The sequence below is a fragment of the Chiloscyllium punctatum genome, chromosome 27 (genome assembly GCF_047496795.1).
Source record: "Chiloscyllium punctatum isolate Juve2018m chromosome 27, sChiPun1.3, whole genome shotgun sequence".
Lineage (NCBI taxonomy): Eukaryota > Metazoa > Chordata > Chondrichthyes > Orectolobiformes > Hemiscylliidae > Chiloscyllium > Chiloscyllium punctatum.
In genome coordinates, this window is record NC_092765.1 from 32,575,300 (window position 1) to 32,590,788 (window position 15,489).

The 15,489-nt window shown below is 39.0% G+C and overlaps 1 protein-coding gene across 3 annotated transcripts in view; it reads left to right on the top strand.

Moving 5' to 3' along the window:
- The window catches only part of fhl3a (four and a half LIM domains 3a), a 109,184-nt gene extending 95,501 nt beyond the window's left edge, over window positions 1-13,683 (top strand). For all 3 annotated transcript variants that reach the window (XM_072548489.1, XM_072548488.1, XM_072548487.1), the window contains one exon: window positions 8,333-13,683. In XM_072548489.1, coding sequence (XP_072404590.1) covers window positions 8,333-8,484 — 152 coding nt within the window. In that variant the 3' untranslated portion in view covers window positions 8,485-13,683. The remainder of the gene's footprint in view (window positions 1-8,332) is intronic.
- The last annotated feature ends 1,806 nt before the right edge of the window (window positions 13,684-15,489 follow it).

Here is a 15,489-nt window from a genome sequence, read left to right on the forward strand (position 1 = left end):
GTACTATCAGAGGTGTTGTCTTTCCAATATCTTTCTCAACTAAAGCCTCATCCGCCTTCCTAGGCAGATGTTAAAGATCTTGTGGTCTATCATAGAAAAACCAGTGCAAATTGCCTACTGAATTTCTTACATTAAATACTTTTAAAGTCTGATCACTTTTTAAAGTTATCTGTAAACTAGTTTAAGGTGTTCTGAGTTCAGGAAAGTTGCTATGTGGATGCAAATCCAGAAAGAGAGAAAACAGTAAAACTGGTGAATGACACATTGGTCCAACATATTCTCGTATATTTCAAAATGGACCTCCAGTACGTTCATTTCCAGGTTTAATGACTATATTCCCTGTGGGAAATTGACTTACATTTATACAGTGCCTTTTATATCAACAGTGAGAAAACAGATTGGATTTGTATGGCACCTTTACCATATTACAAAATCCATAGACATTCTTTGCAAGAACATTATGAAATAAAATTTTACTGAGCCATTTGAGATATCAGGGAAGATGACCAAAAGAAAGAAATAGGTTTGACTGAGAGTTCAATCTAGTTGCCAATTCTGCTCGTTTGAAGTGCAGGCAATGCTGTAATAATGAAGGGTAATCTAATACTGTCTTGAACTGTGTTGCTAATTCCACAGTCCCCCTGGGAAGCTGTGCTCATGGATCTCTGGCTAAAGAATTGTGGTTACAGCTTTGGAGCCCATCTCTTGCACAAGCTCCTTTTATATCTAACTTTGCTGCTGGAAGCGTGGGATCATCCAGTTAACCCTTATGGGATTTCTGCTCATTAACAAGTACTGACTCTCATAGCTCTGTAATGAATGAGAGGTGGCTTTATAATTAATTAACAGTCTATGATCATAACTTAATTTTCATTAAGCAATGTTAAGATTCTCAGTATGCCACAGCTTCTTGTGATTAAGATTTCTGACAGTTGGTTATGTCAGACATGTGGATTTATAGTTACATTATCCTCATAAAGGCCAGTTACTCATTTGATTTAGAGTCTGGATGCAAAACCAAAAGTAGGAATTTAACAGGAGGATGGTCCTAGAAAAGGGAACCCAGGGCCTGCTTTAGATGATCAATTTAATGTTGCTTGTTCCCTTGAAGATGTGCGGTTGCATACGCATAGCCACTGTTAAGATCTGTGCATGGTAATCAGTACTGATGCATTGACTGCGGCACTGCTGTCTGGTACTAGACCCTCCGAGGCCTGCACCGTCAGAATGAAAATCAGAGAGAATGCTGATTGCATGTCATAAAGCCACAGAATCTTTTATGCAAAGCAGCAGATATAATTTATTCAGATCAATCCAAGGTTACTGTGAACTTGACCCCAAACTGAAGTTGATTTTACTTTAAGAAAAATCTTTAAACCATTTATTTTAAAATAAGGGAAAGTAAGGCCAAATGTTAAAAAAATCTGTAAAGTCAGGAAGGAGTATAAGGTAACCTCAATCATATTTACAAAAAAACAATAATGCATTCTGCAAAATAAGTGTCAAACTTTGAAGGTCTTGAGATGTGAGGATTGAGAGAGTTTAGAAAGGATGAGCCAGAGTTGGCAGAAAATTAATGAGCAATTCAGTGTTTATGAAAAAGACTAACATTGGGGAAAAGCTGAAATGAAAGGGAAGGTTTGGAGGATTAGTTACACTAAAGGACAACAAAGGCACTAGGATCAGAGTGTATACATCTGAGGATCCTGTATGTAAAATGTGGAATAAGTGGTCAAAGTTCAAAATGCTGTCTGGAACAGTTGAGAGAGGCTTGCCCTGGACATCTGGAGAGCTGCCACTTTAATACAGTTTCACAATGAGCAGCAGAGAAATCCAAAGTAAGAGCAGGCAAGTTAGTTTAACATCTTTTGCAATCTTTAAGTAAAGATGAAGTTACTAAATATCTAGATAGAGAAGTAATTAAAACAATGTGGGTTTTTGATCATAATTGATAACGTTTTCTGAAGTGACTAATTTGGTGGGTTGGGACACTGCAATAAACATGCTACATTTGGGCTTTTCAGAAAACTTTTGGTGAATCATCCAAAGACAATTGGAAGAGATTAAATAGCATGCAATCAGGAAGGAGAGCAAACTCGATTAGTGAAGGGCGAGATATGAGGAGGCTGACTAGAAGTTAAGAAAATTGTGGATGGAAGTGCCCTAAAGGTGCTACTGAGGGAATCCTTCATTTCCCATTCTACCATTTAAAAATACAGGTACTTGCTGATCCCTTTCGTACACAATTCAAACATAGGACACAAAGTAAATGGACTCTAAAGAAAAACAAAAACTATGAAGGGTTGTTCAAGATGGTGCATTAGAAATGTGAAGTGGTGCATTTTGTTTAAAAATCATAAGATTGAAGGAAAAAAGGGGGATGATATAAAAGAAGAGGTAGTTCACGTTCAAAACTGCTTGGATAAGGCCATTTTTCTAAAAGCAAGCTAAAGAAGTGTGCTTAATTGCAAAGAGTAGATTAAAATATTTGGATGTAATTATGATATAAAAAATTATAACAACCACAGTTGTGGTATTGTGCACAATCTTCAGTTTCATACAACACGAAGGATATCAAGGCTTTCTAGAAGGTTCCATGCAGATTTTCTAGAAGACTGCCTGGTATGAGTAATTATCATTTATGAAGTATGTATTGAAAGTTGGGGTTATTTTCCTTAAAACAAACAATTACGGTTCGATTTGTAAACATCAGGTGATGAAGGCTGAACCTCCTTGCTTGGCTGAAGAAAAGGTTTAAGATTCTTTTCGAGCAGAAGTCCAGACCTCTAATAAGAATATAGTTACCTAATATCAATCATATCCATAAGGAGCCAATTACAAGGTTTTTTTTGAGTGTAAGCAAAAACAATTTTATTATCTGATAATGCCAAAAAAAAAGAGACATGATGTCAAGTATACATGCACACTGGTTCAAAGTTTAAAACACGTTCAGTACGAAAGGAAAGGAAAGAAATATATGGATTAAAGTCATTAGGATATCCTTAGAAGGTAAGGTTTTATCCTGATACCATAATTGTTAATTGGTGTCTTGAGTCATCAGCCGTAGCAAATACATCAGCTAGTCTTTATGCTTTTGGTATTCTGATATTACTATTTGATCAGTTCCATCGTCAGGCACTTTACCCCATTAAAAGGCCAAGAGAGTACTTACTCCAGATGGTCACTATTGCTTTTGCTTGACCAAGAGCAGTTCCTTGAAATGTAATAAGAACAGAAAATGTTGGAGAAATTTTGCAAATCTGAAAACATCTGTGAAGAAAGAACTTTCTTAAATCCAACAAAGAATCCGATCAGACTTGAAATGTTAACTCTGTTTTCTGTCTCCATAGGTGCTGCCAGATCTGCTGAGATTTCCAGCACTTAGTCTTTTTTAAAATTTAGATCCCCAGCATCTGCAGTATTTTGCCTTTTTTTCCTTGAAATACAAGCTTGTATTGTACATTTCTATTATTAGAAGGAATGTGTTTCTTTAGGTTTTTGACTAAGTGAAGTTTCATCCCCGTTCTGTGAAAACTTGCATTACGGTGTAAAGGAATAGAGGATTCTTGCCTGATGGGGTTACTGTTCCAGTGCCTTCTGACAACATGATAATTTGGTTCAGACTATCTTTGTTTATCTTCCTTTGTTCTCTCAACTTGGCCAAGTTATGATCAGATGACTGTTGTGGCTGTTTCGAGTCAGTGTTTTTTCTTTGTAAAACCATTTCTGTCCATGGAAGCCCTGGGCATGAAGATCCAATTATGGAATTTGAAAACCAATTGCACATACTTCTATTACTATTGTGACAGTGCTTAAGATTTTGCAACAAAGTTGAAAGAAACTTTAAACTGAATTTTAACAGAAGTTGGCTAAGTGTCAATTTTGTTGAGTTTCATGGAGGATTTCTGTTCATGATTTCTCACATGCTTCCCTGAAACTTACCTCATTACCCATGCATAATGTCTTTACAGTGTCTCACTCAGTATATCCACCACCTTGCCATTCTCCCAGTGCCAGGACATCCTGCGATTTTTTTTCCCATTTCTAAAGCCCAGCTATGCACCAGTCAAGCTCTGCCAGCTGAGAGCTGCCGTTTACCATGCAAATAGAGAGGGAACAAAAATAATTGCTTCTCAGACAAATAGGGCACCCGCGTTCCCCTTAACCCAGGTTCTCCAATGTAATATTGTCTTTCTCCTTTATATCTTGAATTTATCCCCACTGCATTCCAGCATGCTGCCATCAATCCTTAGAATTGATTCCCCCCTCAACTTCCCCACTAGAGCAGTAACCACCTGGAGTCGCGAGGTACTCTCATTGACTTTCATGTTAGGAGTTATCGCCATCTTGTTTCTATCCAGTTGATGGGAGATTGCATATCAATGAGATGAAATTCTGTAATAATGGACATGCTAATACATGCAAATACGCCCCTCACTGTCCATTAGCACAATGCACATCTCACTTCAAAACTTTGTTGGAAAATTGAACGTTTTTCCCTCAACACTGAGAATCTCATTTCTGCCAACTGTAACCTATTTTCCCAACTAACTAGCCAGCAGCTGGGAAGATTCTGCCCATTATTTCCAAAGACTTTGGAATCTAGAACGCAGGAACATAAATATAAAATACAATTTTGAAAGGTGTAAGATCTAGAGAAAGGTCTTTACATAGAGGATGGTGAAGTTGCAAAATACATCATCAGAATTAATGATTGCGGTAGACATCACACCAACATTTAAGAATGGGTTAAATAGCTGGTTGAAGGAGAGGACAATGAAATGATGTGAAAACTGAGCAGATACATAAGATTAGGGTGCCTGTTCTTGTGAAGAATGAATAACCCAACAGGAAATGGCTGGCTGTTTCAATGTTGTGATTCTTTTGTGTAAATCCCACTAGTGTCATTGAATATCAATACAATGAGATTGCGCAGGCTGTTGATATATTCTGGTCTGATATAAAACAAGCTTCCTTGTGCTTTTATAATGAGGATTGTGCTGTTTGAAGTGATCCAGTCTCCAGCAAAACCCAGTAAGACATTGCATCATCCTTTTTACTCTGCTTTTGCTCAATTTGAGATTAATATTTTGCACGTCAGGCACTGGACGTCAGCCAACTGTGAAGCACGTTCACCTCCCAACTCTGCCTTGTAACCGTATAATTCATTTCTGTGGAGGGCCCAGCTATTATGGATTTGGCCAGTAACCTGTCTCCATGACAGCTTGTGCACAAAACTTTTTATTTTAACATACCAACATAACTAAAGTCTGCAGAAAGTAATTAAAATGTCATATTCTGACAGCAGTCCAATGTATTTTAACTGTAAAGTGCTGGATTTACAATCTGGAGAGACTAGTTTCTTAATCATTTTCCTGCTTATTCAAGTTAGCTATTGTCAGTCTTGGGGAAATGGTGCGGTTTGCTCATTCTATTGCATTGTATCCTAACCATAACCACAAACTGCCATCTTCAATCGTAGAATCCCTATAGTGCAGAAAGAGGCTAATAGGCCCATAGAGTCTGCACTGACCCTCCGAAGAGCGTCTCACCCAGAATCACCACCACTCTCCCATCCCAATAGCCCCACTTGGGGTTTTTACCATGGCTACCCACTGAACCTGCCCATCCCTTGACGCTACAGGGAAATTTTTAACATTTTTACCAATCTATCTTTGGATGCTGGGAGAAAACCAGAGCGCCCAGAGGAAACCAACACAGACATGGGGAGAACGTGCAAACTCCCCACAGACAGTCCCCCGAGGCTGGGATCAAATGCAGGTCTCTAGTACTGTGAGGCAGCAGTGCTGACCACTGAGCCACGTGCTGCCTTACTGTCTACCGTCTTAGTGTGACATTTCCATGTCTAACCCTCAGACTGACCAGCTTCCCCAGGCCACCATTTTCTTTAGCATCCTTTGTAAACCATGAGACTGAAGATTTTCAGTACTCTAGAGTTGGAAATACTTCACCATCATCCAATTTGAAATTTCAATGCAGGCACATGGACGTTAGAAATCAGCCATGTATGTGAACTCTGTTTGAACTCTGTGCTCACAGCTTTTCTTGTTTGTGATTCTGATGTGGGTTTGTAAACTCAATTAGTGACATTTCACCCATGTCTAGGCTGAGTAAAAAAAAGCTGGGCTTCTTCACTTGGTCAATGAATATTCTTCAATCAGTTAGAGGGAGGCCTGTGGTAAGTGGCTGAAAGAGGAAAACAGATAGCGGGAATTTGTTTTGCAAAAGAAAACCTCTGTAATCAGGTGCCAGTAGTCGACATAATCATATTTGTTGCTTTAATGTTATAGTCAGTCTTTTCTTGTAATCTCTGGCCCTTCTGTGAGTTCCAAATCTTTACTGATTCCGCTAATCCTTTTGTTTTTACTAGAAAGCTATGATTCTGATATCTGATTCTTTTTTAGTTGAGACTCCCAGCTGAGAGAAAAGGTTCACAACTGTAACAAACTGCACCTCCAGGCATATTCTACCATAGTCACAGAAATATCAGAAACCCTGCTGTCACACTTGAAAGGATGTCATTTGACCGAAATCCGAAAGATAAATTCCCCAATGTTTTTCTTAGTGAAATGCCAAAATACTGGAGTTAAAACTTTGATAAAAAAAACCTTTTGGGGATCAAATAATTTGTGATAATATTGTAAGGTACACACAGCAGTATCTCTTAAATTAAACAATAACACAGGGCTCTTAACAGTAATAGCATCAGCAGTGAACATTGAAATGCTGATGAGCAGCTCTTCAGGGCCTTTTGATCTGCAAACACAAAGCTTTATAAATTAGGATGTCAATGTGTTATGACTCTTTGATTAATAATGACAGTGCTAATGCGTATAGTGTGATTTTTTTGGGTTATTAAGAGAGCCATTAATGGATTACCGAGGTAACTCTGATTTGCAGTTATGTGAAATACATGAATTATAGTTTAAGCAAGCAGACTTTTTGGTAACATATCCAAACACTTGTAACAATAAGCTTCGTATTCCATTTACTGGATTTTAACTGCTCCGTGTGTTATGTAGTTAAACGTGGTCAATGCTGAGAATATCATGTGGTGGAAAAACGTTTTAAGAGGTCAAGTGTTAAAATGTAGGGATGAGCACTCAACAAAATTAAAACTTCAACAGAGGATGAATGGAACAATTTCTTAAATGTCTACTATTTGGGCACTGAACTTTGCAAAATAGCTGATGTTATTCTCCCCTTCAACTGAAGCTTTAATTTTTCTGACAAAAAAAACCCCAAGTTCAGTAAATATAGGAGCTGGTGTCACCAGGATTTCCACAAGCTTGACTGACAGTCTCAGAGCAGTGGGCGGGGCAGCTGAAAGGACACCATAATTAACATCAATCCTCTTGGGCAAAGGCAAATAATCCACCACAGCTGTTCCATTTTAGATAATCTTTATTGATCTGGCTGATGATGATACACTTTTTTATGATTGCTCCTTTACCTCTGTTCCCCAGGTGTCTGGGTAGAGTTCTATTCTAGCTGAAAATGTGTTGCTGGAAAAGCGCAGCAGGTCAGGCATCATCCAAGGAACAGGAGAATTGACGTTTCGGGCATAAGCCCTTCTTCAGGAATCTCCTGTTCCTTGGATGCTGCCTGACCTGCTGTGCTTTTCCAGCAACACATTTTCAGCTCTGATCTCCAGCATCTGCAGTCCTCACTTTCTCCTCGAAGAGTTCTATTCTAGCCAGGCCTTCATGAGGAATGGCTGTTTGGACAAGGTAATTGGCAGCCAAGTATGTTCAGCTTAGACCGTAAGAGAATATGGGGTCAGGGCTCAGGAGAAGACCGCTCTGAAAGTCTAATTGTAAATGTTCAAGTCTATGTGGCTTGATAATCTCTATGAATTGGCTCAACATATTTACTAAAATATGGTCATTCAATTGAGAATCCATTGAATTTTTCTGAAAAGGAAGAAAAGCTAAATATGGTATTGTATTTGCAAGAATCCTACAGAACTAGAGGTGATTGAGACCCTCAATTCTTTGAAAACAACGATTTAACATGCCACAATTTTTCTACAGAATGGCCAATATGGGTCAAAGTAGTTCACATGCACCATATCATTAATAATAATTGAAGTTGTAGTCACAGGAAGCAATTGTTCGATTGCATTTCCCCTTCTCAATCTCTCCCATAAAAAAAGTTCTCAGATGTGGAAAGGTTTTCTGGTCGCACAAACTGGAGGTACTATGTCTGTGGTGCTGTTTATTGGAGAGAGTTCACTTTCACTCTGTGTAAATTTGGACTACTCAGTACAATTGAGTAACAATGTTCAAAAATGTCTCTTCTTTCTCTGAAGGTTTCGGAGGTGGCAAATACATTTCCTTTGAAGATCGCCAGTGGCATCAGAGCTGCTTCACCTGCTCGCGATGTTCAGCTTCGCTGGTGGGGAAAGGATTTTTCCCCGAGAAGGATGACATTCTTTGTCGTGAATGTAACAGTGACTTATGAATTGACCACTGACACCAGTTCCACTCTTCATGTATTTTTCTACTCTCAAATTGCACCAGTGCAGCTTTAAGCCATTTAAAGCACAGTTTGTGTCTGAAAAAGCCTGTCCTTTCACACTTTTCTAATGACATTTTGTACATGTCTCAACTTGTACAATAAAGATTTAATAGATTACTTCCTCTCCCTAATGCCTTTCTCCCTTATCAGTGAAGTTTAGAAACTCTCGAGGGAGGATGAACAAGAGCAAAGTTATTCTTTCAGTCATCAAGTGGGGCATCAAAATGGGCACTTATTTATTCCATAGAATTAACTATCATATTCATATCACATGTCTAAAATACTCAGCAGTGTAGCTTTCCAAACAGTTCAGTAATTAAAGGCATAGGGACTAAAATACAAATTGGGTGAGGTATAAATAGCCAATCCGACATCATGCATGTTACCATTAGTGTTAAATAAACTGTGGAGATTTTTGTACGTGTCTGCAGCAGGTGGAATATGAACTCAGATTTTCTGGCTTTGAGGTAGGGATGCTACCATTGCACCACAAGAACCCCTTACCTTGCAAATTAAATTCTTGCAAATTGGACACTCTACTTGATTTGATTTTGCTTTCTATTAGCTTCCCTGAAAAGATAAATTAGGCTGGTGTATAATAAGCAGTCAATCCAATTCCACTTACTTTGTCCCCTTGCCCAAGTTGGGATGTTACTGAACCATTGAGACATGAAGGACTTCGGTTTGATCCTTGCACTGTGTTGAATTTGCTGATCTCAATCATGCTGGGGTAGCACAATGATTGGACAAGCAAGTTTGAAGATGATCCAAGACCCTTGCTATTGATCACTTTCGGGAGATTCCTTGTGGAAGTACATGTTTGTGGATATCAATGGACAGAATTTGACTTGGACTTCATCCCCACAACCAGCCCCTGAAATTCACGTGAAGAATGGTAACTTAATCAGATATTCAAAAGTCCCAACAAAACCAATTGCAGAATGAAGCATAATCTTCAAAAGGATAAGGATGAGGCAGAGTGATTCAGATTTATTGTGAGGAATTTTCACTTTGGGGATGAGTGGAGAGTGGGTAAATTTTGAAAAGACTGTCGTACTGGCTCCTGGATATTCACTTTCCTCCAGCTGGTTTTCCCAGGTTTTGGCTGCATTCCTAGATGCAACCCACCCAGCAGCAAGAGACCAATTGATACCAATATAATACCAATGAACTAGCATTTTCCAAGGGCAGTGGTGGTTTCCCAGAGGTACACGAGTCCCTACTACAATGGTAATTCATTTCCTCATAAGAGGCAAAAGGACTTCAGGAGGTCAAAGATCTCTAAGGATGTAGATTCCATTCAGCACATCCATAGGTAAATGCTGTCATGTGGATGAGATTGCCCAGCTAGTGCATCCATTTGATCATTCAGGGAGTTGGGTTTGGGCTGCTGCTTCCAGCACTAACAATGCATCTCCATCTTGTCGCGTCCTATTCCATTTACCTGAGCCACACGCTCATTCTGAGTGGGGCTGTCAAATGGCGTTTCCTTCAATCACTTTGATGGCCCTTCCCATCTGCCTTCCCTCTCCCTAATTGGACAACACTCTGGGAGGATGCCTCTCAGTTGGCCACTGACCACATTAGAAGATTTGCTGTTGAAACAAGTGGGGCCAGATCCCAAAAAAACAGGCCTGACTTATGCACATTATTTCCTGTCGAGAACATTTTGTCCTTTTTGTAATGCCCCTTTTCCAACCCGTCGTGTCAGGATGTTGCAGGTTTTTTTTGTAATTGCTCATTTACCCAATGAGAGATATGAGGTAATTGACTTTTCAGTTGGTTCTGACTTTCATTCAACCACATGGCTCTGAACTTGGCAGGCAGCTTTTTCCCATTTGGTGAAAATGAACAGAATAATAGGAGTGAAGTACTCTGAACATTATGTCAGACATCAAGGGTTTGCGTGTGGATCTCTAAGGATACTTGTGAGAGCAAAGATGTCTAGCAGAGAAAGAGAACATTTTTGTTTTGTGCAGTGCAGGGGAAATTTAGGACAGATATCTGGAACTATTTCTCTGAAAGATGATAATTGTTTGGAATGGATTGTCAGGGGTGTGGTTAAAACGCAACAACAGATTGATTGACAAGAAACAATTAGATGATGTAACAGAAATGCAGGAGGATAAAACAAAAGAGCTGAAGATCTGAAACAAATTATTAGAGAAATTCAGCGGGTCTGGCAGCATTTGTGGAGAGAAAGCAGACTTAAATAGTTGAATAGAATTAAAGCAGAGAAAAATAGTCGGGTTGATTTTCTGAAATGATGACAGCAAATGACTGAAAAGGTCTTGTTTATTGAAATTTTCTGAGAAGAATCACCTCAATTGGTCTTCTATTGTACAACAGAATATGGGATTGCATCTGTTATTACCAACACTGAGCTCCTCCTTACCTTATCAGAGCCATTGCATCCCAGATATCAGAACTGTCTTTTAAGTAGATTTTCAGAATTAGGTACATTGTTAATTTACACAGATCAACCAGAATTGACATCAACTCATTCACTAATAAAGCACTTTATGTTACCTTCTCTTGGTGCTTATTAGAAATGCACAAAATATATTGGAACTGCTATGAAAAACGGAAGGAAACTGATATGTGGTAGGATGACCATGATCCTTAGTCTACAAGCAGCCCAGTTTAATTGCCCATTTTCCCTACTCCAAGAATCAGTTCTCAAGTCACTTGATCACTTCCTAATTCCAGTTGTGGGATTCAAATGGCTGCTCAGATGGAACAATCTTAGCTATTATGCAGTACTTGTGCAGACAATGAGCTGACTAATTTGGGCTATTTGTTAAAACCGAAATGGAAAGTTGAGCGTGTCATATCTGTCAGTATTTACAGAAAATGGATCTGATCTCAGACTGGGTTAGCACTCATTTGACTGAGAGACACAAAATGGCTTGATGGCTTCAAAATAAGCTCAGAAATGCCTGGTTGGACTTGGCACTGCATTGATTGGATAAATAGACCAAGTAACAAGAAAAAGAGACAGACTGTTTTACACCTTATATGGAAAGTCTCAGTCTGTTTGGACAAGATTTAAGGCTGAGACGACAAACTGTGTTTGGAATTTGCATCACATAATATTGAAATAGAAGCAGTTGTGTTTTCCCATATATGTCTTGATTATTATCAGAGAGAGAGATGGTGCACCTGGGGGGAGGGGGGAGGAGGGAGGGGGTGTGACATTTTACTTTTGAGTTAATCAAAGGTATTGCTATTAATCAGTCTCATTAAGACTGTACCTCTGACTGAGTTAAATGGGACATATTTGGAAATTATTATAAGCAAAATTGCAATAGAAGCAGAGTTGTGGGATGCAAATTTTGTTTCAGCTGTGTTTAGTCAGCAATTCTAAAGATACCATTTGAAGACAAAAGCTAGAGTTTATTTTATTGTGCCCTTGCCCATATTGAGCATCCTATTTACTGAACGCTGGACAAGATAACCTATTACATTTTGGTGAAATTTAATGATTATATTACATTTCAATTGTTGAAAAGTGGGTGGATCAAAGGATTGTAAATACAAACATTCCTGCAGTGTTACTGGCTTCAATCTAAAGCCTTACTGTAAATATGAAGCCCCGTTTATACCAAATGGATTAAAGCTAATAGATTTTCAAATGCACCTAATCTTTGATTCCAGGTTGTGTCTCTTGGTGTTCACATGTACAGTTTGAATATATCATGTCCATTATAATATTAGTCATTATCTTTGAAGAAAATCACAAATGATCTCAACCTGACATTATGTACAATGGTTAAGCACCTTGCAACAAAAAGGATTGGGCTACAATTCATAAGAGATTCTAGTATTGTGGACTCAATTTTGAAGTTAATGACTAATTTGTGAATCTTATTTGGAGGGTACATTTGTGTGATGCTGTATCTGTGAGATAGGGATTAGCAGGTGGTAGCATATGGTTGAACTTAACATTGGTCTGTTGGTATGGTGCTACTGATGCTTGTAGAATGGTTGTCAGTGTGGGTATTCTATTCATGGTGTTGAAAGAAGAGGTTGTGTCATGAATTGTTGCAAGAAACCTAATAGTTGTTAGTCCAGTATCTTTAATTTCATAGAGTGTAGGAGTGATTACTGAAATAGTGCAGAGGTCGTCATGTTATACGATCCTGGTGGCTCAGCTCAAGTGCCCTCAGGTAACACACTAGAGGGAATAATTGGCCTGTGACCCCATTTCTAATTACTGTGGGTGAGTGTTATTGGAAGTAGCAAATGAGGACAGCATTGGGTATGACATAATCAGATGAGCATTATTAATATGCAAAGTTATTTTAGATAAGCTGATTGTATCACTGTTTTGTGGAGGCGCGTCGTCTGAAGGAGCCTGATCAATAAACTGTATTCATGTTCAACAGTACCACGGATGTAAGGTTAGCCCCTTTAATTTGGAAAGCCTGTTCACATTATCTGTCTGTGGGTGACCAATCTCCAATAGGTATCTTCCTCCCTAACTCCTTTCAGCACTGCAGGGTATTGAGTTTGATTGTCCATCTAAACGACAGGCTAGCTCTGCCAACACAGTTCACTCCTGTTAGTATTGTTAACAGAGACTGAGAATGATTTAAAAAGGGAGATGGCAAGCTCCGAAATCATGCTATTTAAAGGGTGTCTAATGCCTTGCCTGTGGAATATCTGCCAGCAATGCTGCCATATTGATGGTTGCCTTGCAATGATTCATACATTCCAGTTTGTTGTACCCATCAAAGTTCCCTTTATGTTACCACTAAAAATGTGTAAAATTGCCAAACATTGTTGGCGTCTGCATTTTTTAAAAATTTGTTTCTCTTCTAAAAGTGTTTTCTTGTTTTTAATACGTGATTTGTAACCTAATGCTTTTGAGAGTGGTGGGCCAGTCCCACATGTCACAAGAGAGTTTACATATAACAGAATGTTATGCATGTTTCTTTTATTAATCACCAAAGCAAAGTTCGTATATAACACTATTGTAAAAGCTTTGATGCTGGTAAGTCAGAGTATACTGTGTATTGTTTAACAAGAGAGCTGTGATCAGCAGCATGCAATATCTGCTTTGTAGTGTAGTTGTCATGTCTGACTTACATTTTCATTTATGTGTTTCTAAATGCTTACACAATAAAAAAATAAACAGCAGCTTCTGTTGGCTTTGATTTTGCTCTTTTATGCAATACACTGTCCATCATTGTGCATTTGACACTCCAGTATCTCAGTAGATATATCCACTGCTGTGATAGACCCAGGTTTGATCTTTGATCTGTATTGGGTACATCACTAGCATGAATGAATATGGTCTCCATGCCACTGGATTGCTAAGAAAGATCAGGAAAGGTCCCAATGCCTCAGCAATGGAAAATGCATATGAGGATGTCGAAAATGAGGATTGATTGTCTCTTCCAAGTCTGGATGATTATGCATTCCTAATTTGCATTGGCAGCTGCCAGTTCAGCCCGATAATGTCCTAAGCTCTGGAATTCCACCCCTAAAGTTCGCTTCAAGACCCATCTTAAGTTTTATCTCTTATCAAAGATTTTGATTAATGACTCCAATACTCCTTTTACGGCTCAATGTGAAAACTTGGTCTATAACACTCTTTAAAAACAGTGAACAATTGTCATCTCAGCTGAAGTGTTAGCAATCAATGGCTGGAGTTAAATTAGAATGTCAATTTTAAAAGAAATACTGCAAGATTTTGCCTAAAGCGCTTCTACTTAGCAAGATGAACAAACAAGAACTGAGAATTTGACAGTTGTTTCACTTTTTTATTATGTACTTGATGTCAAACATTGACATCAATGGTATCTTTTAGAACCCTATGTTGTTGGTTTTGATATTCGTGCATTTATCAGTCATTGTGCAGCTAGAGCCTATACATTTACAGCAAAGTTGCTTTGACTTAGTAGAAATTCAACATTTTCTGTAGTTTCCATGTTAAAAAAAGGACATGTCGAATGTTCACAATTTGTGTATGTTTGGAGTTTAATTAGACTTGTATAATTTAAATGCTTGACTCTGAATCTTACTACAATAAGAAAAAATTGAGATTTTGAGCCCATTCCTTAGTTTCTTTCCTAATTGTTTGACCAGTAAAGTAATGTCTGTCAGCATCCTTTGCTATAATCATCAGGAGATCATTGGTTCTGTCCTAGCACTTGTTTTTTTTTTGCTCTTAGCCCAGGGGAGTGATTCCAGCTATAGGTTAAGAACAATCAGCTGGTTGAAATCAGGGGGTGAAATCAATTGGGATTATGCAGTCTTCCCCTTTGGAAAGTTGATGCATTTGGATGGAAGGAGCAAATTACTGCAGATGCTGGAATCTGTACTGAAAACAAAAATGCTGGAGATGAAAACAGGACAGGCAGCATCCATAGAGAATGAGCAAGCTGCTGTTTTGAGTCTACATGACTCTTCATCAGAGCTGAAGGAAAGTGTAGAATGGGGGAGCTGGAGTGCTGGGGGAGAAAGAATATTGATAGTTCAGATTAATTGATTGGAATGTGAGAATGGAAGAACAATAGATTGGAAAGAGCTGATAGCTTTTTGAGAAGATTTGTAGCTCAGGTTGATGAACAGATAGTCTCACTGGGGTTGGGGGGGGGGGGGAGGAGAGAGAAGACATGGTGACAGAGAATGTGTCAAGGAGGGGTCAGAATCCAAACGTGATGCTAGAAATGCACAGCAAGTCAGGCAGCATCCGAGGAGCAGGAGAGTCAACATTTCCAGCATAAGGCCTTCATCAGGAATGTGGGGTGGGGAGGGGGGGAGGTGGTAGTGGGGCTGGGACTGGGAGGAAGGGAGGTTGGATGGTGATAGGTGGACGCAGGTGGGAGGTAATTATGAAAGCTTGGTGGGGAGGTGGAACGGATATGTGGTAAGGAAAATGGACGGGTAGGACAGCTCAGGAGAGCAGTGCCGAGTTGGAGGGCTGAATCCAGAAATGAG